The sequence below is a fragment of the Boleophthalmus pectinirostris genome, unplaced genomic scaffold, assembly GCF_026225935.1.
Source record: "Boleophthalmus pectinirostris isolate CB_2022bp ecotype Guang Dong unplaced genomic scaffold, ASM2622593v1 HiC_scaffold_6, whole genome shotgun sequence".
In the NCBI taxonomy this organism is placed as follows: Eukaryota; Metazoa; Chordata; class Actinopteri; order Gobiiformes; family Gobiidae; genus Boleophthalmus; species Boleophthalmus pectinirostris.
Genome location: NW_026571447.1, coordinates 23,763,658 through 23,784,614, shown reverse-complemented (window position 1 = coordinate 23,784,614; position 20,957 = coordinate 23,763,658). Strand labels below are relative to the sequence as shown.

The 20,957-nt window shown below is 37.4% G+C and overlaps 1 protein-coding gene across 1 annotated transcript in view; it reads right to left on the bottom strand.

Moving 5' to 3' along the window:
- LOC110171554 (F-actin-uncapping protein LRRC16A) overlaps positions 1 to 20,957 on the bottom strand; it is a 43,358-nt gene that overhangs the window by 3,798 nt on the left and 18,603 nt on the right. Inside the window, exons 4-33 of the mRNA XM_055163874.1 lie at positions 19,022 to 19,081; positions 18,008 to 18,129; positions 17,525 to 17,622; positions 17,294 to 17,364; positions 17,130 to 17,203; positions 16,930 to 17,005; positions 12,684 to 12,772; positions 12,285 to 12,379; positions 10,996 to 11,082; positions 9,845 to 9,948; positions 8,346 to 8,423; positions 7,893 to 7,969; positions 6,942 to 7,046; positions 6,772 to 6,841; positions 5,661 to 5,742; positions 5,485 to 5,584; positions 5,344 to 5,398; positions 4,311 to 4,483; positions 4,126 to 4,194; positions 3,140 to 3,233; positions 2,924 to 3,022; positions 2,708 to 2,836; positions 2,591 to 2,615; positions 2,484 to 2,491; positions 2,129 to 2,269; positions 1,449 to 1,515; positions 1,119 to 1,336; positions 937 to 1,046; positions 618 to 860; positions 263 to 473 (exon numbers count right to left, since the gene is read on the bottom strand). Coding sequence (XP_055019849.1) covers positions 263 to 473; positions 618 to 860; positions 937 to 1,046; positions 1,119 to 1,336; positions 1,449 to 1,515; positions 2,129 to 2,269; positions 2,484 to 2,491; positions 2,591 to 2,615; positions 2,708 to 2,836; positions 2,924 to 3,022; positions 3,140 to 3,233; positions 4,126 to 4,194; positions 4,311 to 4,483; positions 5,344 to 5,398; positions 5,485 to 5,584; positions 5,661 to 5,742; positions 6,772 to 6,841; positions 6,942 to 7,046; positions 7,893 to 7,969; positions 8,346 to 8,423; positions 9,845 to 9,948; positions 10,996 to 11,082; positions 12,285 to 12,379; positions 12,684 to 12,772; positions 16,930 to 17,005; positions 17,130 to 17,203; positions 17,294 to 17,364; positions 17,525 to 17,622; positions 18,008 to 18,129; positions 19,022 to 19,081 — 3,030 coding nt within the window. The remainder of the gene's footprint in view (positions 1 to 262; positions 474 to 617; positions 861 to 936; positions 1,047 to 1,118; positions 1,337 to 1,448; positions 1,516 to 2,128; positions 2,270 to 2,483; positions 2,492 to 2,590; positions 2,616 to 2,707; positions 2,837 to 2,923; positions 3,023 to 3,139; positions 3,234 to 4,125; positions 4,195 to 4,310; positions 4,484 to 5,343; positions 5,399 to 5,484; positions 5,585 to 5,660; positions 5,743 to 6,771; positions 6,842 to 6,941; positions 7,047 to 7,892; positions 7,970 to 8,345; positions 8,424 to 9,844; positions 9,949 to 10,995; positions 11,083 to 12,284; positions 12,380 to 12,683; positions 12,773 to 16,929; positions 17,006 to 17,129; positions 17,204 to 17,293; positions 17,365 to 17,524; positions 17,623 to 18,007; positions 18,130 to 19,021; positions 19,082 to 20,957) is intronic.

Sequence of the window (20,957 nt, the reverse complement as noted above, 5' to 3'; positions counted from 1 at the left end):
CATACTTCATGTTAGTGCGAGAATGCTAACCGAATGTAACCCATATTTTACTTGACCCTGACGATACCTATACCTACTATAGAAAGCTTTTTGTCCTCTGATCCCTTTCAAATTCACCACTGCAGTCTGCGGTTTAAGAGTAATGTGTTTTTGTTGACAGGCTGACAATGGGCTCTGCTCTCACAACTGCAGTCACCAAACACTGAACAAAACTAACTTGATTTAACTACTATTCCATTTGAATATCTGTTGTTGTTTTTACCTTATGAACTCTCCTCTCATGTTTGGCCTTCATCTCAGCTAGGAGCCCACCGCCAATCATCTGCACCCCAGGATGCCTCTTCCCTCCCTGGGGACTGCCTCGCCCGTCTGACCCCTCCCACGGCTCATCCATTGAGTCTGGGGTCCTTAAGTCTTCTGATCTATCCGAGCTGCTGCTGTAGTCTGTGGGCTGGGAACGACTGGACGTGTCCCTGAACGAAAACAGATGTCTTACTTAAACTGGTTGGTTTAAAAATACACTTTTTATTATATATCTATCTTTTTATATATCTGTACAAGATTGTTATGTTTTCTGACAAATCCTAAAAAACTAAAACAAACCAAAAAGTCAATACCGAGACTTTGGCTCATGTGCTGGACTCCTTAGTGCCACCTTAGGTGAGGAGGGCTCTTCTGGGATACTGGAGGAGGATGTTGTGGTGGATATAGCAACAGGATGGTTCTTCTCTGACTTGTCTGATTTGTCCAATTTGTCTGATTTGTCTAGTTTGTCTTTGGAGGATCGCTTGATGAGGTTCAGAAAACCTCCCTTCTTTTTCTTCTCTCCGTCATGAGATTCAGAACTCTTTGAGGAACGTCTATGACAGAACAGTTTGTGAAATAAGTACAAACTCTAATGACTGCATATTAGTTGGTATAAGAGTTAGTACTTACTTTGAATCCAGTTTGGTGACTTTTTTAGAGAAGAACTCATCCACACCTTCATCCACTCGTCCCATAAGCCCGTTCTGCTCTCCATCCTGGGATGATGTACTGCTGAATGCCTGTAGATCACAAATGTTAAATCACATCAAACACTGTACATTTTGTTTAGTTTTTGCACAGTTTGAACATACTGGTACTTTGCTGGAGTGTGTTTTCTTGTTCCTGCGTGGCCGGAGTTTCGTGAAATGTTGTAGTTTCTTCTCCTCCTCAGATGGGAGGGTCATCATTCCCCCTGAAGACCTCTGCTCCTGTTTGGATGGGGCAGAAGCAGGCGTGGGCTGAGACACTGTGGAGTCTTCTACATGAACAGGAACATCCTCCAGAGCTTTGTCCAGGTCAAACTCCATCTCTGGAAAAACAACAAAAACATATTGTTAAATTTAACCATCATTGATACTTAATTTTACATTTTAAATTATTTAAGGGTTTAATCAGCTAATTAGGCATGACATATGACTTACCAAAGGCACGAGACACTGGCCGGAGCATTCTACTATGGATGCTTTTCCTCTTGGATTTTGGAGTCATCTAAATAAAAATCATTTTCATATTAACAAATTACTGTTCTGAAAAGTACATATGTAACAATGTTTACAAATTGTCAGTAATGAAATTTTTCCTTTTTGGCATTTGGTACTTGCTAATGTACCAAGAGACAAGGCAGCTCAAGCCAAAAGCAGTGATATGCAAAGACAACCCGGTTAACACGGTGCACTGATGGACAGCTAAAAGCCTCATATTATTACTATACTTGTGCTATGTGCATTTTTAGATTTAGGTCAGATTCAATGTGACTATTACCAAGCACAAAGTATAGTAAATTAAGCAGAGCCAGTGAAAAAGCAGTGAATTTGAAGAGAATTAGCGACAGTGCAGAATCACTTACACTGGTACAGCAAAGAGTCTCCGAGGAGCAAAGTAGGTATAAAAGAAAAGTAAAGGAAAATAAAACATAACAGGTATAATCATACAAGAGAGAAAAGAAGTCTGCATTTTCATAAGAGGTTTAAGTAAGTCTTTAAATAACAAAATCCAAAATTAAATAAACCAAATTTTAAAAACAAAATAAAAACCCTTCAGATCGCTTATTACCCATTCAGGTATATTTTGACACCTAACTAAATCTAATAAAAATGCTTACCATGCAGGTTTCCAAGTCATCCAGTCTTTCCCCCTCCAAAATCTCAGTGGAGGCACGTTTAGGGATTTTCTCCTCTGGAACGTCAAGATCCACGGACTCCTGCTGCACCAATGGACGACCTCTCCGTACCAGATGGTCCGCCTGAGAAAAACAAGATTAAAAAACATTTGGTCAAGCATATAAAACACAAAGATATATTTACCAGTGTATTTCTGATGATCCTTCTTGATCAAAAAATGATGATCTCAATGACTCACTCAATTTCAAGACAGATAGGATAACTAGTCAACTCCTGTGACAATCTGACATCATTTTGTTTTTCAGATTGCTGAACAAATCACATTCAACATTATACATTGGAGTCTGTAATTGCATTTGTTGAACAGAGACGTTACTGTAAGCATAAAAGTTGGAATGCAACAATAATGGAACATTATTAGAAGATGTAACTCCAGTTTCAGCAAGGGTGGTACAGGTTGGGGAGCAACTACAGAGACACAGACAAATAAACATTTATCACAGCAAAGGTGAGGGGATGTGGATTGACAGATTCAATTTTCAAATAAATATCTTGCTTACGGTTTTTGAATTTCTAGCATCCTTAATGAGGTTTTCAGCAGATTTCACATCTTCCACTATTGCATCTGCTTCAGAGTTTCTCAAGGAGTTCAAATGGTCTTGAACCTTTACACATATTCTATCAATCACCTAGTTGAAAAAAGTAACACAATAATTATTTGGTGCTGTTTAATATATTGAAGTTTACTTATCCTTGACTAACATTTGTAAACAAACCGTTTGTGTGGTTGTGGTCACAATGCCCTGTTGAAGACGATAAGCCTGTTCTTGTAAGTATTTCCTGGTTTCATGGTTCCTGTACAGGTAATTTTCAATCTAACCACAAAGGATAATACACTGATTGAGTGATTGATTCCCCCTGCCATAACACATACTTTCGAGCCCACAAAATCCAGAGTACATAATATGTGAGATAGGGACCTGCTAACACACCTTTAGTAAGGCGTCCTCTGTTTTTTCTGGATTCGCCTTCAAAGCCTGGGAGGCATCAATGATGGGGATGGGCATGAATCGAATTGTGAAGTTTCTGAAAGATTAAAGCCAGGACATTATTGTAACAATGAACATACCTCCTCCAATTACCTGAATCTGCATTTCATAAACATTACTAATTGTATTCCATAGAATAAAAGATGTTTAGAAATTCATGTTATTCTGTCCATCTTGAGTTGCTCCGGTTCTCACTTCGAAGGTCCTGGTTTTTACAAAGGTTACAGCGACTGTAATAGAGGTTTCCCCACATAATACATATTTATGAGAAGTCTGAGAGGGTGCTGAAGGTTGGTTTTGATTTTGTAAACAGTACATGTTGAAACCTATTCTAATATGACCACAATACTACAAAAGAAAAGAGGAATAACATGGAAAAATACTGAAGAAATGAATTCATGAATAATAAAATTAAACAGCAGATTGACAAAATCACTTTTAGAAACAAGTAACAAGAGAAATGAAAACTGCTTATTCAATAATACAATATAAAGACTCGGTAGAATATGCTCCAGGCTGAATATGATAAACAGAAGATGAGAAAGGTGCATGTACAGATGAGCCCTGGAAACCAATTCAGTTTGATGCTGGTGTCATTTCCCACAAACCAAACTGAGATAGAAATCATCAGAAATAATATCAGTCAGACTGTGTTTGTGCCTTCTGCTTTCCTTTGTCAGCGGTTCTATTCATTTCAGCTTCTCTTTGTTGTTATAGTCTCTGTGTCAGTTGTTTGGTCTCCTGGGTCATCCTCTGATCTGCTCCGCTCTTTTAATATTGAACGCATCTCCAGGTTTCTTGATGCTCAGCACAAACTGTCTTGTATGCTACAACGCTCACACTAAGGTTGCAACAATGGATATTATGACTGATATTATGACTTGAACCATAAAGGGAAATCAAAAAGATATTTGACAAGTGTAACTTACTTTTCCAAAGCAGCCGCTACATCCTGCAGACCTTGAGGACTGGTGTTGTTCCTGTCCCAGATCACAGACCTGTGCAAAAAGAGTAGGTCAGGCTGAATATAATGTAACAGCAAATATGAGCATTTTAGTGTTTTATTTTTATTTTTAACTACAGCAGAAATGTCAAAATACTGCAAAGTTTTCACCTGAGTTTAGAGTTGATTTGCAGTGCCTTTGCCAACATCTTGGCTCCCATGTCACCCATGGCATTCCCACTGATGTCTAGCTTGGTGAGTGTGGTGTTGCTGCCCAGTGCATTCAGGACAATGGTCAGGTCACTTTTGAGTTTGGAGTCAGCTAGAGAAAGAGAGGTGAGGGCCTGGGGAGTGGGACAACAGTAAAGGTTCATCATGATCATTATAAACAATTCTCCAATATTTATGAAAGTAAAAGCTTTTCGGTATCCAGCTGCTAAGACATTTAACGGCTGGATAAAAGTTTTTATCTAAATGTTTTTGTGTTAAAAAGGACATTTTACCAGAATCAAAAGAAAAGAACAATTCTTCAGATTATTTTTGGTTTGTTATGAGTTTGAGTAGAAGCTTAACTGTGTAAAACGCTTTTTTCACACCTTTGGTAACATCTACTGGCTCATTTAACCCATGAACACGTCAAAAGCAATCCATCAACTTTCACCCTCTCTTTACTTTCAATGTGTGGTTGCATCTGCACAGCCTGATAACCGGCTCACACACAGATAAAGGAAAAGAATCCAGAGACCGATCTGGTACAGAGAGGTTCAATAGGATCATCAATTTGGCCATTTTAATCCTATGGGAGAAGAGGGAGGCCATGCACCAGGGAACATGTGTCACAGTTCCCCCACAGAAGACACTGATAAAAACAGAAAATGGATTGAGGCGTAAGAGAGACTAGATGCCATGAGGCCACAAGGGGATGATTAAACTAACCTGATAAAGATGTCAATATTATAAGATGTATAAAAGAAAAAAAAATAGCAGGCATTTTGAGAATCAATTTGGTTGATTCATTATATTATGAAAATACTGCTTAACCTAATGAGAAAGTAGTGCCAAAAAAGGAGGCAAGATCCTGTGTAGCTGTGTGTCATTGTTATGGGTATTTTTACTGAAGTGACACTGCCCCCCACTGGAGAGGTAGCCTACTTATTAATAGATAGAAATGGTGTGGCTGAAAATACATTAAAAGTAAACTCACCGACTCCTCCTCCTGAATCATATGTACCAGACTATCCAGCACTGGGGCCAAGTTTCTGGAAAGAGAAATAAATATAAAATCTTTAAAAAAAATGTTACAGTATATTGCTTTTAAACATATAATTAAGACTAGATTGTTTACTTTGATTTGATATTGTTGAAGTTCTTTCCTAAAGATAAGTGCCGGATGGAGCGATTCTTAGCCAACCAGACAAGAAGAGTGGACAGGTCTGAGTCTAGGCCTAGATGTCATAAGAAAATAACAGAATAAGACTAACAAAGTATTATGGTTTTATTTAGGGTGCAATAAATAGTTACCATTATCAGAAATATCCAGGCTGGAGATATTTGGGATTTCTGCAATGCAACTTTCAAGGATTTGAGAACCTCCAGACCGCAACTATGAGGACAAAGAGTGAAAAATAATGATTCACTGACGCATTATGAATTCACAAGTAATAAAGTAAAGATTTAGGACCATAGAAAATGATAAAGAGCATGCAATAGACTGGATAAACTACTACGCAGCTAAGTATGTAACTTGAATGTATGGCAATGCGGTGTGAGCATAAAATCATAAAACTATAGGAAAAAATGACCAATGGATGATTAAGCATCTGCTACACCAAGAAACAATAATGAAGGAATGGGGTGTTAATTATTTAGAGAAAGGGGCTCAGTACTTACACAATGGCCAAGCTTACAGGGGCATTGTGGGTAAAAAACAGGAAGTGAGGGCCAAGACCGCAATTATAGACAGTAAACACAGATGCTTAATGATCATACACAAACATGCATTTACCAGAGCACTAACATTTGTATGACGCTACAGGGACGACATAGCTCTCATTGTGATTCTGACAGCCCAAGTGGAGCAGTTTTTGGGTTGCCTCCACGAAACGGTTCATTAAATCTGGGAAGATTTCTATGGGAAATCTGGGACTGAATTTCCTGTCTAATTTGTATTCATGCGTTATCTTTAGCAATCCCATTGAATGCATAACAAGCTGTCGTTTTAGGTTGGAGTGAAGGGCGGAGATGGCGATGCCTTGTGCATGTTTGTGGGTGAGTTGTGATGAAACAATTAAAGATAAGACTTCAAATCAGGTTTTCTCTCCTTAATTCCTCCCTTCTGTCTTATCCTGCCAACTTCTCCATTAATATACAGGCTGTTAGCAGTGTCAGTGGCCTGTCAAATGGATTGGAGTGGATCCCAAAAGCTAATTGTATTACATTAGTTTTCAATTTAATTTATAAAAACACACCCACACACTTTGGCTAGCATGCATCACTACGCACCTACAGTTCAAGTATAATGGGTGCAAAATACTGACAGCATGATTTAAGGTTTTAATGTATTACAAAGGAAAAAAAAAATTCAATTAGATTAACACTATATCAAATGCACGTTAATTTGGGATTTACTTACCTCACAGCAGCTGAGGTCTAGCGATACATCTGTGACATTGGCATTGCTAGCCAGCCCTAAAAGCAGCGCTCTAAAATACACAGAAAAGATAGCTTGCTCATGAACTTGAAAAATGCAAATTATTTGGAGTCTAGCAATTATTGGCAGCACATGAAAGAGTGGTCTCTCACTTGAGGGCTTCTGGAGGCAGCTTGGTTCCTGACACGTTGACAGAGCTGAGAGACATGGCACTGCTGAAGAAGTGTTTAAATGACGGTGGCACCTCTTTGCCCTTCCTGAAAAAGAGACGGAAATGAAACACGGTCTTAATATTGTTGTAACTGTGTTAGAAAAGCAACATATGATTGATGTTTATGAAAGACATTAACATTAACATTAAGACATTTTCTTCTCATAAGACCATTTTTCTTTCGATAAAGACATCTTTGTAAACATCTTTGTAAAGCTTGTAAAGATCTAAGCATGCTTGTAAAGGACTGTTTTAGACATAACTGACATTTCCAATAAATTAAACTACAAAAATTATATATACAGGTTAACAAAAGAATGCATTCAAATATATAAACAGCAGGGGGCGCACTATCTACTCCAAAATATGATGTACCAGATAATTATCATGTACCTTTTATCACACAGCGTTTACCACTCTCCTGCTGACAATACAAACTTTACCAGTAGGTGGCACACTAACTGTTCACATGACTCTTTGAATGAGACATCAGCAATTACAATGCACTTTTGTCTGTGCACATTAAGCTTATTAAGTCCATATGAGTGAAAGACTGTTGTATAATAGTTTTTTTTTAGAGCAATAAAATTATATTAGACGATCTTTTAGCTAAAAAGTCACACAACAGAGTTCATAAACAGTCTAAATTCTTTTTTTTTTTTTTTTTTTTTTAGCTTAAACGTGTATCTGTAAAGTAAACAGATGCACATTTGATTAATTGATTCACTGTATGTCTAAATTATTCCACATGCATACTAATTTTGATCATGATAAATATATCCAGACAGAACATGAAAGAGGCCAGGTGTGTACTCGGACTCAAATTTATTCCACTGCATGATCTTAAGTGCTTTCATGTATACTATATTAAACCAAGATTGCATTGCCATACCTGTGGGCGAAGACACTTTTTGACACATTGAGCACGGAGAGATGTTGGCCTGATCCTCGCAACAGAGCGGAGCAAACCTGGCAACACAGCAGCCAGCATCATGTTAGTCAAACACAAACCTGCGCTAGTGTGACCGAATATGATTTAAAGGCTAATCAATATCGTCAGCGACAAGCTGACAGCTGGCTACATCTCAAAGCGATCAATGCATGGATTTGGCTTGCAAGGCTCACATCAATACATCACATACAGTATTCAGGCCACTTGGTGCATAGAGCTAATAACTGAATTACATTTGTTGGAACACGTATGATATATTAAACCACATGTTTATCTCGAAAAGTCAACTAAGCAGCAATTTCATGTTTGCAAAATACAATTATTATGAAGGGTTGCTACTGGATAAGCAATCAGTTATGTTGTTTGATTTGACAGTAATGCTTTATGTGTTACCTGATCCAAGGAGCAGTCAGTGTTGGATAAATCAAGGGTTGACAAGCTGTTTGGTTGAGCCAGAAAATGGTAGAAATGCTGTAAAACACATACAATTTTGATTCACCTTAAGGATGCAGCATTATTCATTTTCAGCTCTTTTTCTGACTTATACAGGTAGTCCTATATCTTATCTCACTATGAAATACTAAACATCCTATGGTAAATTTGTGAAAGGGGGTGGATGAAACAGCATGGCCATTACATTTCTGCTCAATAGTTCTGCTTAGATGCACTACACATTTAAAAACATCACAAAATATAAGATAGGGGCATTGATGAAGATATTTTCCCATCAACAGTCCGAATATTGTCTGATGTAATAACAGTTATTAAAATAAAGCTCATTATGAGCTGTAATCTGACTGATATGATTCCAACCTATATTCTCATATTCTCAGTATTCAGGCTCTCAAAAGTCAATAGTCTCCTACAGTGCAGCATGTCCAGTGATTAGTAATGAGCCAGCAGGACGCGCCCCACACAAATGCTGACATGTCCTATTCTAATCAATTTGTGCCATCAGTTAACCATGTCCAGAGGCTGTTTGATACCTGCTAGTTCTGTCATTACTAGAGATGTAACAATATCCAGCTCTCTCGGTACGATATTATCACGATATGCATCTAACAGTATGATATTTATTGTAATATTTTGGGGAGGCAAATATAAAATACCTTTTAAAATACCTTGACAAGATTTCGGTGTGAATTATTTCCATCATAATCCCAAGAATTCAAGTAAAAAACATTTCTTCATGTTATCTGCACTGAAATGAATCATGGGATATGTAGTTTCTGATGTTTATCAGCTGTTACTACTATAAATCCATGCATTTAAGCAAAGGAACTTGTATTTGATATATTGTGACAGCCCACAATATTATTGTGAGACTTTTGATGATAAAATATCACGATATTTTGGTTATTGTTACATCCCTAGTCATTACTGATTGTTTTAGTGCTCAATTTAGCTGATTGTTTTTTTTATTTTCAAGCTTATTTGTCATTGCCATTAATAAACAGATATTTTAAATCACATGATAAAAAAGGCATGCTAATTGAACACCTCTTGATATGATTTACAGGGCCTGTATCCAATTTAAGCCACTGAGTGAAAACATGTTTCAGGATGAACTGTTGGCCCCGCCCACATAATTGTTTCTCTAAAACGGTTCACATCAGAGTGAGAGTGGGGCATGTCTAGCACGGTCACATGCAATTGTTTCCACATGGTTATCATCTAACAACATCTCTGATTAAATGTCTGGCCCTGACTTTTGCTTCCTTAAAGGTCAAACATGCCTTGGAAAATGTAGAGGCAATATCATTAGATAAAAATTAGGTACAGATCCTTAACTAGTGCTCAGATGAAGATGTACGGATTATTACATTAAATGCATCTAATTCCAACAATTGATTTGTCCCAGTAGATCTGATCAGCCTTTGCAGCCCCTTTACCTGCATGTCATCTCCTCTTAGCATGTTCCCTGAGAGGTCCAGATGGAGCAGGCTGCCGGGGATGGACGGGTTGGCACTGAGGGACTGGCAAAGGCTGTTCACCCCTGAACACAAACACAAAGAGGGGCAGAGTCAGCGCTATCACCACCCTTCCATCTCCAGTCCGTGTTTTGACAGCATATTGAAGGAAATAGCAGAGGAAATGAAGTAGCTGAAAACGGCCCGGGTCACCATCAGAATGCCCAGTCAGAAAATGAAAGTAATGTAATACTAGACTCCATATGTGATAGTGTATTGTTGTATTAAATGTTGTAAAAATATATAGAAATGCAACTCTTACTTGGACTGATTGAATAACATGGAATTCAACATCATGAAATCTAAGTGCAAATCTCACATTTATAAATATATATTTATAGATAGCACATTGAGAATAAAATGTGATCATTTTTGAGTGAAATGCAAGGTTCAATAATTTTGGCTTCAATGTACATAATGGTCCACTGTAGATACAGTTAAGTGTTTTTTTTTTGGTTTTGTTTTTTCCAATTTATACATCACAGCATCTTGTTCCAGCTCTTTTCAAATTGGGTTTGTATTTATAGTCAACAGAAATGCGTTAAGTGTCGGTTGAGAAGGAATGAAGGAATGCGAGTTAGGAAGTATTCGCTCAAACAGTCATTCACATGGCAATCACATGCACCTCTTCTACTGCTCCGATTTGGCATGACTGCTCCAAGACATGTGAGGAAACGCTTGACTGAAATGAGCAAATAAGATCCCTCTATAAAGTTTCAAATAAATAGCCTTAGATGAGAACTGTATAAAAATCAATTAATATTATTCATCTTGGACAATCCCCTTAATACAGTAGATACTTGTGGGCTTTTAGAATATGGATTACAGATTGACCCTTTAATGCAGTGAGCTCATTTTAGGAAGGGCAGTTGTGGACTTTGGAAAGCAGAGCTGTTTGTAGATTTACAGATAGGCCCACGTTTACAAAGAGTCCCTACAGACAGTGAGATCTGTCGAGCCAGAAAAATTCTATCAAACTAGAACTATTAGACATTCCACAAACATACAAAGCAAGCTCAAACTAACACTGCTTAAACATGCATCTTTGGATCAATAAACATAAAAGCTCTTACCTTTGGGTGATAGTGAGGTCTTAGAAAAGTTTAAATGTTTTAGTCCCATTTGCAGTTTGGCAAACTGAGCACCTAAAGATGAGATACCTGCAATAAAAGGAGATAAACACAACAGTTATTGCAATAAAAGGAGATAAGCACAACAGTTATAATGATTTTTTTTTCTAAGGACATCATTTCCTATTCAGGTCTGGTGCCCGCATTTGACTCAATATATGAGCATTGACTATCTTTAATTCATACCATGAACAGACTGCGACATTTTGGCATAAAATATTCAGCTTTGTGCACTTCGCCAACTGTGACCAAGCAGATTTCATCATTACATCAGATTTATTATATTTAATGGCGCAATATGTAACTTTTTGTAACAGCCGGCCACTTGCTTGTCTCCAAAGAGATGTTAGTTCTATGCCTAAAATGTTCCACAGTATAGCAAGCAAGCAGACTTGTTAATCTCCAAACAAGCAGGTGATTACACCAGGCCAAGTTACAGGTGAGATCTGAGGAGAGGCAAGCACGCTCACACTAAGAATGTAGATTTTTTAATTTAGATTTTTAAAGGTATTTTCAAGTAATTATAGAAAGCACAAAATATATACATCAAAATAATTAAATAGAAGATAGATAATTGCAAAAAATTAGTGCAAAATCCAACAAATAGCAGTTTGTTGTAATTGGTTTCAATATTTAAGAATAAGACTAGATATTCACTACTGATTCCAATACCACAATGACAATTATAAACAATGCAGACAAAAGAACGTGATTTTCAACATTAAATTATAGTGCTGTCTTTTATATTACCATGTGACCTTATATACATGCAATCCCTCTCTCATCCATAGTGGTCCATGGGCATATACTAGTCTATCTGCTCTTATATTTATACTTCTGCTACAGCTCAAGATCATTCTAAATCTATTCAGCAAAGGTTATGTCTGTCCTGTGAATGTGACTATTTTTAGTATCTATATCTGCTCAAATTAGTATCTAGTTTCAATACTAATTTTAGTATTGAACAGTGTCAGATTTTCAACACTTTTGCCAACACTCATACACACCGCCCGTCAGAAAAGTTACATATTCTATCCCTTTTGAATAACCTAATTCATAGGCTATAACAATACCACATTCAGTTATTTGTATTCCCAAATACCAGTGCATGATTTCTTAGCATTCAGCAAAGTGGGCTGCCAACAGAAACACTCTAGTCTTGAGTAACATGGCCCAGAGTGGCACCACAGCACAGATAAAAACACTGCAGCAGATAAGAGTGTACATCATACCTCTATCCTCCAGAGGGTTGTTGGCAAGATTAATGGTAGTGAGTCCTGAGCTGGGGTTGCTCGCCAGGGCAGCAGCAAGCTTTTGGGCGAAATCTCTGTGGATTGATATGAGACGCATCAGACAGCATGTACATACAACACTTGTCAGTAACTTAGATAGCTCTGATTATACAGTATTATATTATTTACGATTGCTATAGAATAAATGTAATTGATACAGTGTACCAGGCACTCTCTCTATGTGACAATAAATTTTGTTTGGTTCAAAACAAACCCAAATCAATATCAATAAAGCAAACATTAAATCATTTGTAATTCTCTTGTTTCTGTATCTGTTTATGGTATATTAATTTTGGTATTGTAACTAGAAGATTATAGCCCAGGCCCACATTCACATACGTTTTCAGTCCTGCATTGTCCAGAACCAATTCTTCCAGTCGACTTGATCTTGATACCACTCTTAGGATCTCCTCACACACATCTGCAGACTTCAAAAAACAAAAAATACATGTCAGTCAAACCTAAAAACTTATAAACAGGTTTGTAGTCTCTTAACAGTAAAATATATAAAACCTATTCAAAATTTGCAATTCAGTATTATGTGAAATTTGGAAAGCATTCACTCTCGTCTCGATCTGTAACAGTGTTTAGCTCATTACTTTTATCAAAAGCTTAAAAATATTCAAATTAACGGATTTAGCTCCAAGGCCAAACCACCACTTAACAGGAACAGCCAAAGCTTCGGCGAAAACATCCAAGGTCATGTGCAAACTCAGTGGTATACTTTTAGGTTAAATGAGTCCCGATAGAGTTCTGGGTAAAACTGTGAAGATACCCTGAGAGTGTGCTCATTTATGCTAATTAAACCTGAGCTGCAGGGAGTGAAAGGGAAGCAGGGTACATTTGTGACAAGTCAAGACCATGAAGAGCAGAGCAGCACAGGAGGAAGTAAAAGCAGCTCAGTCACTTTTGGGCAAAATTAAATATTCAACGGTTTTGATGACGCCCTACCTAGATGTTCACTGACCTAGTTCACTGTTTCCCACAGTGAGAGTGCAATATGGATGTATATCTTAAAGGCACACTATATAACTTTTATGTGCCACGGAGTGCCACCTGCCTCTCTGTAAATTGTCTTGGTGGTGCCACATATTTGTTTCCATGGAGACAGAAAAGGTTAATGCTGTGGTGTGGAACATTCCAGACAAAGCAATAAGTTCAGTTTAGTCTTTATTTGAAGGGACAATGTATAAAAACAGAGATCTGCATCAGATTATTGCTAAATAGCTATTATATATTCCATGGAGACTTCAACAGAAAAGTTACATAAGCTACTTAAAAGTATCATTTAGTATAAAATATCATTAGGATAAAAAGTTTCTGCTGCAGCAAGTTCAGTCTAATAAAAGGTGTTCAAATCTAAATTAAAATTTAAAAAATTAACCTGGATTATTAAAATGAGGTTAAATTTAAGTCTGATTTAAGTCACAGAGGTGGGATGAATATTTTAATAGCAGTTATTTTATAATGTAATCTGAACTGACTGTAGTTCCCTCTGTACTTTACTGTATTGTACTGCAATACTGTGACATTTTATACTACAATGCCACAGTACTTCAGTTATTGTTACATGTAACAAATAGAGAAGTGGAAAGGACATGCTCCAGTTGTGCTAAATTAAGCACAGCATGCACTGTAAAGAGAAAAGTATTTCCTAAAACATATTTTGAGAAGAAGCATCAAGACATCTCAAGTCACATGGTTCAAGATCGAGTCACATCCCAAGTTTATTGACCTTCAAGTTCAAGTCAAGGCCCAAGTTTTACTTAGTCCATTTTATCAAGTCAAGTGTCAAAACAGTGACTGAAGTCTGACTCGAGTCCTAGTCACGGCTTGCAAGTCCCCACCAGTTTAGTCCTCACACTGTTTTGTATTAGGCTTACTAAGGATGACATAGCCTATTGTATAGCCTCTCCTGTGTTACATAACATTACCACATGATAAGGTAAAATTATGTTCAGAAGAGATATTACAACTTTGCAGTCATATCTTTTATAACAGGCAACTGAACTCTGCTGGACTTCTGTAGTGATGTTATTTCAGGCATTTGGCATTTCCGCTATAGGGGAACCTTTCACTAACCAACCAGCAGTGACAGTGCAACAAAAGACAGGCCACATTGTCCTTCACTGTTATCTCCAGGAGAAAGGAGTGAGAGAGAGAGAGGGGAGGGAGAGAGAGGGGGAGAGAGAGGGAGGGGAGGAGGGCATAATGGAGAGTAGACAGAGAGAGTGTTGTTTGTGTGTTTACAGAAAGGGAATATGTTTGTGGGGCAGTGAGCTGGGACTGATCATGTCAAGTGGGGAGTTTTAGGGTTAGTCAGGGATGAAATGGAGAAACAATGCACAGAAGTTATTCAGACTGTGAATGCACTGCTTTTATATTATAATGATAAAGGTAAGACTCAATGAGCTTTAAATTCTGATAAAGTGCACTTCACTTTCATAATAATCCATGTTTGATACAGGGGTATATACTAAAATATACATGGAATACTCAAGTAAATATGAAGGTTAGATATATTTATAGAAACGTTTAGCTCTATCATATTTTCTGACACATACTGCAAGTGCGATTTTAAACTACAAAGTTGTCAGGTTTTATAACAAGACCCCACGGAGGCTACAGAGGATATTATTTTTCATAAATAATTCAACATGTTCTAATTGCGATGATTCAGATTTTAATTTCCATACCACTGGGATTACTCTTGCCACCCTGTAAGAGAGCCTGTGCTCAAATCTTCTCAATAAAACAGTAATGCTACCTTGGGGAACAATAAAGTATCATGCTAAAATAAGAAAATAACATTAACAAAATTGCAATAGGAAAAGTAATTTGTATGTACTAGAAAATGAAAATAAAAATGTTTTGATAGTTGAAACATTTGACTAAAAAACTCACACAACTATACCACATCTCTTGCATGGCACTGTAGTTTAGAGAACGAGACACTGACTGGCTCCATGTGGATGATTTGGCTGTTCTTAAATACACTCCTGCTGTGCTTTTATGAGCCTGACGTTGAGCTAAAAGACACTGTTAGCTTCTTTCACTGTGAATAAAGAGCAATCAGGAAGTCCTCTCATCACTGCTGTCCACTGCTCATCTGCTCCTCCTCTGTCATTTCTTCCCCTGCATCGTGATTACAGCCACACAAACAGGCTGATTGATCTGGAGATGGGCAGAATAATGATGAAGGCTCTTGAGATGTGGGTGCGCTTTTTATTATCCTCTTCATCATCGCCCAGAGACACTTCTTATCTCTAAATTGAGAAGCTTATACTGTAATCTTTGCCCGGAGTGACCGCAGTTAACTTGTCTGTATTATAAAGTATGGATTCACAAATGTATTGTTATAGTGAAAGTTGTATAAGGGGTCTCCAATGTTCATTTTAGGCCAGGCTTAGTACTGTCCTGTGTTTTCTGATACACATTTTTCACCCAAACAATATACATTTAGTAATTGCAATAGTCAATAGAGTAATCATATGGACATTTTAAACATAAACCCAAATGTTAGTATTAACATGAAAGCTTATGTGACTGCTGGCCTTCCGTTGAACTGTGTGAGTCAATAGGTTTGGCTGGAACATCAGGCGGCTTACATCTGGTGGTGGAAAAGTCAAGACTCTTTTCCAAACCCGGAAAATGTCAAACTATCTTCTTTTTTCAGCTTTCCTCCTAAAATCAAATCTTTCCAGACACTTTCAGACTTGTTTTGACATAAAGGCAGCTTTGTCCACAGACCTGTTTTACTATTTTAGTTCACTGCCTTCTTGCTGTTATTATTTCGACTTGCACAAGATCAATAACAAATCTATGCAGTCTCATTAGCACATTGACAGTTTGCAAAGGCCAGCTAGGATTATGTCGTGTCTAATGTGATTTGTTTTATTATTCCAAAAATGATAATCAGACGATATCTTTGCAGTCTATCTGAAATGTGATCTCCAAATGCCATAGTGAAAGTACAAAAGGTTAATGGACTGTAAAATTAAACACAAAAATTGAGACTACTTGTTTGGAGGATTACACTTTTTTTTTAATCCACCCTTGCAACCTATTCAGTTTTGTTTTACTACATATGTCACAGGCTACTCAATATTTCTTTAAAACCACTTTTTTGTAAGATTGATAATTTGATATGCAAATGTCCATTCTAATGCCCAAAATGCTGGGTAATTGTTTGCACCAGTGAAGTCTGGTGTGGTAATTGGTGCGACTGGGCAAAGCCTTGAGACAGAGTGGGGAATGGAGATCTGCAGGGGGCACCAGCCTGAGACACTGTGCCTCTTTGTTTGCGGCGGATTAACAATCTTATCACACAAGAACACAGCACTGATCCTCCATCGACACACAGCATGGACACAAAGGAGGGAGAGGAGGAGGCCATTTGCATATACAGTTACAAGCAATAAGTTGTGATGAGAGTGGAACAGTTAGCCTTATATTATAGTCTACCTAACTAGCAAGGGCAAAGGGAGGTTTATCTTAACAGGTGATTCTGGTAATTGCTACCACTTACTATGTAAACTCAATATTCACTATTATGTCGGTGTAATGATTGTATGACCAGACTGACCAGTTTACAGTCCTTGGTGGATAGCTTGGTAAACCACTGGTTAAACTCCAACACTGCGATTATAGCCACCAGATCTCTGAGGAAAAGCACAAAATTCAGTTCAATTTAGCAAAACAACCTTTTAACTCTAAATATACACTGTTGGACCAGAATCTGAAAAAAAAAATCTGAAATCCAGATTTGAACAAGTAGGAGTTTACCGGTTTTCCAGATGGTTGAAATCTTGTAGGTTGAGTTCTCTAGAATCTTGTGTTAAATAGATGGTGTCTACATCCTGCATGAAACAAAAAACTGTATTAGCTACTACAATACAATACCAATAAACATAATAATACTGCATAATAATAATGTACACAACACTGACCCATTGCACCTCTTCTCTGTAAGGCAATCCAAGCCAGTCACAAACACATCGGTACATCTGAGAGAAGCCACCTGCATAAAAGCAGCAATATTTATTAAGGCTAGGATTACTGCAGAAAATCTCCATGAAAGATTTATGGAAGATAGCATATGTCAGAACGAAATTTGGCATTGAAAAAGTAAATCTCCTGTAAGCAGTTGTGTAAATCATAGTGACGTAGTTTGTTCCTACCACAGGGCCCAGGTTCTGCAGGCTTGTGGTTTTCCCACTGTGTTTGTAAAGAGGTCAGCCTGTCCGGAGGCTCCATACTCAGCTTCTTCATGACTTTTCTGTAAAAGAAAAATTTAAAACAAAAGACTGCATACATTATTACAAATTGATTCTTAATGTATGCTCCCTCATTGTGTTAAGACTACCGCGTTTTTTATTGTTATTGTCAATACTAAAACAGTGAAAAAAGTTTTAATCTGGACGCCTTTGTTTGGAGTTGAGGCTGGTAATTGACTTGAAAACCACTGTACTTTTCTAACAAAGCCCTAGAAGCTATCTGAGTTACTGCTGTCTGATAGTGTGCCAGCTTGGGCCTGACAGAAGACCAAAGATCACAGGTGAGCTTAAACTAAAGACAAGTGAAGGGAACAGGTGAAATAAATTTACAGATGGTAGCTTTAAGTTGCTAACACAATTTTGAACTATTTTGAGGTTTGAACTCACGGTGGTGGTAAACCTGGACATATCCTCTGCATACAGTTTCCAATGTGTGCCACAACTTCATTGACCTCTTCTGTTGAAAGGAGCTTCAGCGAAAAGGATCCACGCTCATACTCTATTGACAGCTGCAATACAAATAAAGTTTTAGTACTTGAACATATGATATCTCACAGTACTAGTCTGGTACTGCTTGAGTACTACTTCAAACACTGCATAACTTCTTTAAATGTCAAAGCAGTACTGCAATGGTAAACCCTGATTATATATATCCTGTATCGTTATCTGAAAAATTGTAAGAATTTAATGACATTTGCCAATGAAAGGCTACTTATGCAAATACTGATGTAACATATGTTTTCTCCATAGGCCAAAATTATCATAATCCCAGCTGCTGTTTATTAAGGATAAAGGGCTATCCTACACAGTAAGTAATAGGCTGACATGTAGTGAAAAGTGGTGAAGAGGTTCAGCTGCAGGAACAGTGTGGTTAGCAGAGGATTATCATATTTAAAAGGTACATCATGGTCAATGACAGGACGCTACGGTGCAATACAAAAATACACTGGAGCTTAATATTAAGGGATATTTAATCACTACAAGTTTGTCTGTTTCTGTCTTTATTATCCATTGAAATCCTAATAAAACAACTGTGTAAATCTATTATACTGTAAGAAAATGTGATCATATAGTTAAGAGATTAGAGAACCTTTATCTGCTCCACAAAGAGGAAAGTTTAATGTTGCAACAATTAGGATTTAAATATATGCATTAGAACTACCCATCAGAACAAAAAATACTGAGATGATAAATAGTGTAGTATAGTACAGATACAATAAAAACTGATGTGTAATAAACTAATCACATTTTTTTTAATCATACTGATATCATTTTGCATATTTTGTAAGCTTTTTTCTGTATTGTAGCTAATGTTATCTTGCTTGTAAAACACCAGCTACCAATCATGCTGTATCAACAGAAAAACGTGTTATGATTTCAGTGTTGCCTGTTGTTTTGTACCTGTGTAGGTTTATTACACACAATCCCCAGAATCTCCAGATAGTTAAAGGAGTGCTCCACCTGAAAGAAATAAAGCGAATATTATGGTTTGCTTTATATGACTAAAGCTTTTCAAGTCAGTGGTCTCATACAATGACTAACACAGACAGGAATGTCTGTTATTCATAATTGGACAGAATAGAGTTGTTTCCTTTTCTAAGGTCTGTCTGGGCTTCTGCTGATTCATCCACTATGTCATGTAAAGCCAAACAGAAGTACATTATACTATAAGCACATGCGATACCAAGGATGGTCGATATATCGGCAAAGGGTACTTTGAAGAGTCTTTCCAGATATCGAGCTGATTCTGAAAATGTAGCTGATATCTGGCAGTGATATTTTGCAGTGTGCTGCCTCAGTCCCTCTATGTCCATGATTCTTTCGCAGTTTATTCTTTCCATTAGGGTAGTGAGTTCAAATGTATCTAGAAAAGAAATTGGGTGAATATGTGTCTGTGTATATGTAGATTAATTTATATCTCAAAAAATGTATTTTCAATGAAATCTGCAATTATAATCAAACGAATTTGTGGGCCTTGCTATATACATAGATATCATATTGGTTATTGACCACAGCAGCAAGAAAAAGATCAGATATCAGTATTCCAGTACTCCATACCACAGTAATACTCCTCCTTTGTATTGATCCATTATTTTGACTTTGTATAGCTTAATTAATAATAGTGCTGTATACCACAAGCAGAAAAATGCCAGCACCACACTTTCTAATTCTGTATCGAGTGGATATTTCAAGACAAAGAGCTCTGGGACAAAGCAGCTGCTTTCTTTTCCATACCTAAAAAGGAGAGGAGAGCCTTTCACACAGGAGGAAAGATTGCATGCTCTCCCTCGCTCTGCTGTACTGTACATATACCCTCTGTCTCACTGCGCTCCCTCAGACAGAGCCTCGGGGCAGGCCAGGGAGCAGGGCCAGACTGGTGCAGGTGGAGCTGTGTTCTTCCAGACTGCCTCAGACTTCAGAGCAGGCTGTCTATGCACTTGTGTGTAGTAGTCACTGCCCTCACTCATTTGGTCTTTGTCTGTGAGCAGAGCTTTGACTGCAGAGTCTAAGATTTCATTCATTATTGAATTGCATTTTGAACACTGGAGTGTCTGTGTCTTATATTTGCAGTTAGTCTTTGCTTGTTTTGATCTCATTCTGCATCTGCATTCATGTTTATTTATTTAAGCTCACAATTTAATTTGCATTACAAATCAGATTTATGCCTGGTTTAGGTAAGTAGATGTGTTTGTGTCTTCAGGGAGTTCATACGTCACTATGATTGGTTAAATCAGCCTGTCACTCAGAGTATGACAGACACTGATGAATAGAAGGGATGAGTGGGAAAATAATGCAGCATAGATTATCATTTTACAATTCAGTTTTTTTTTCCGTCAAGCTCTTATTAATGACATAGATATAATGATTAACAAAAATAAAACGGTGGCAATTCAATTCCTGCTTTGGTCTGATCCATTTTCTTGCTGTGTACTTTTCGGACACAGCTGTATGTACTTGGCACTTTGTAGGATGGGAATCTGGCCTAAACATCTGAGTGTTGTGTACATATGGTTTAGAAAAGAGGCTTAAGTCATTTAAAATTTGTAGGATGTACAGTAATTATTTGTATTTCCTTACCACTCACAGACTACATATTTTTGCACTGCATGGTTTACGCCATATTTGTAATACCAATGGCATAGCATTCTTGTAAAGAAAATTGTCAATTCCTAGCACAGGGTCATTCAGGACATAAGGCTTGAATAGTGAGTAAATGGTAGTTTAAGTGGAAAGAGCCGCGGCGATAAGTGAGCTGATAAAGCTGAGCATTGAGACTCACACTGGGAGGAGAGAAATGCAACCAGGACCTTGCATGATTCACAAGTTTGACCCACTT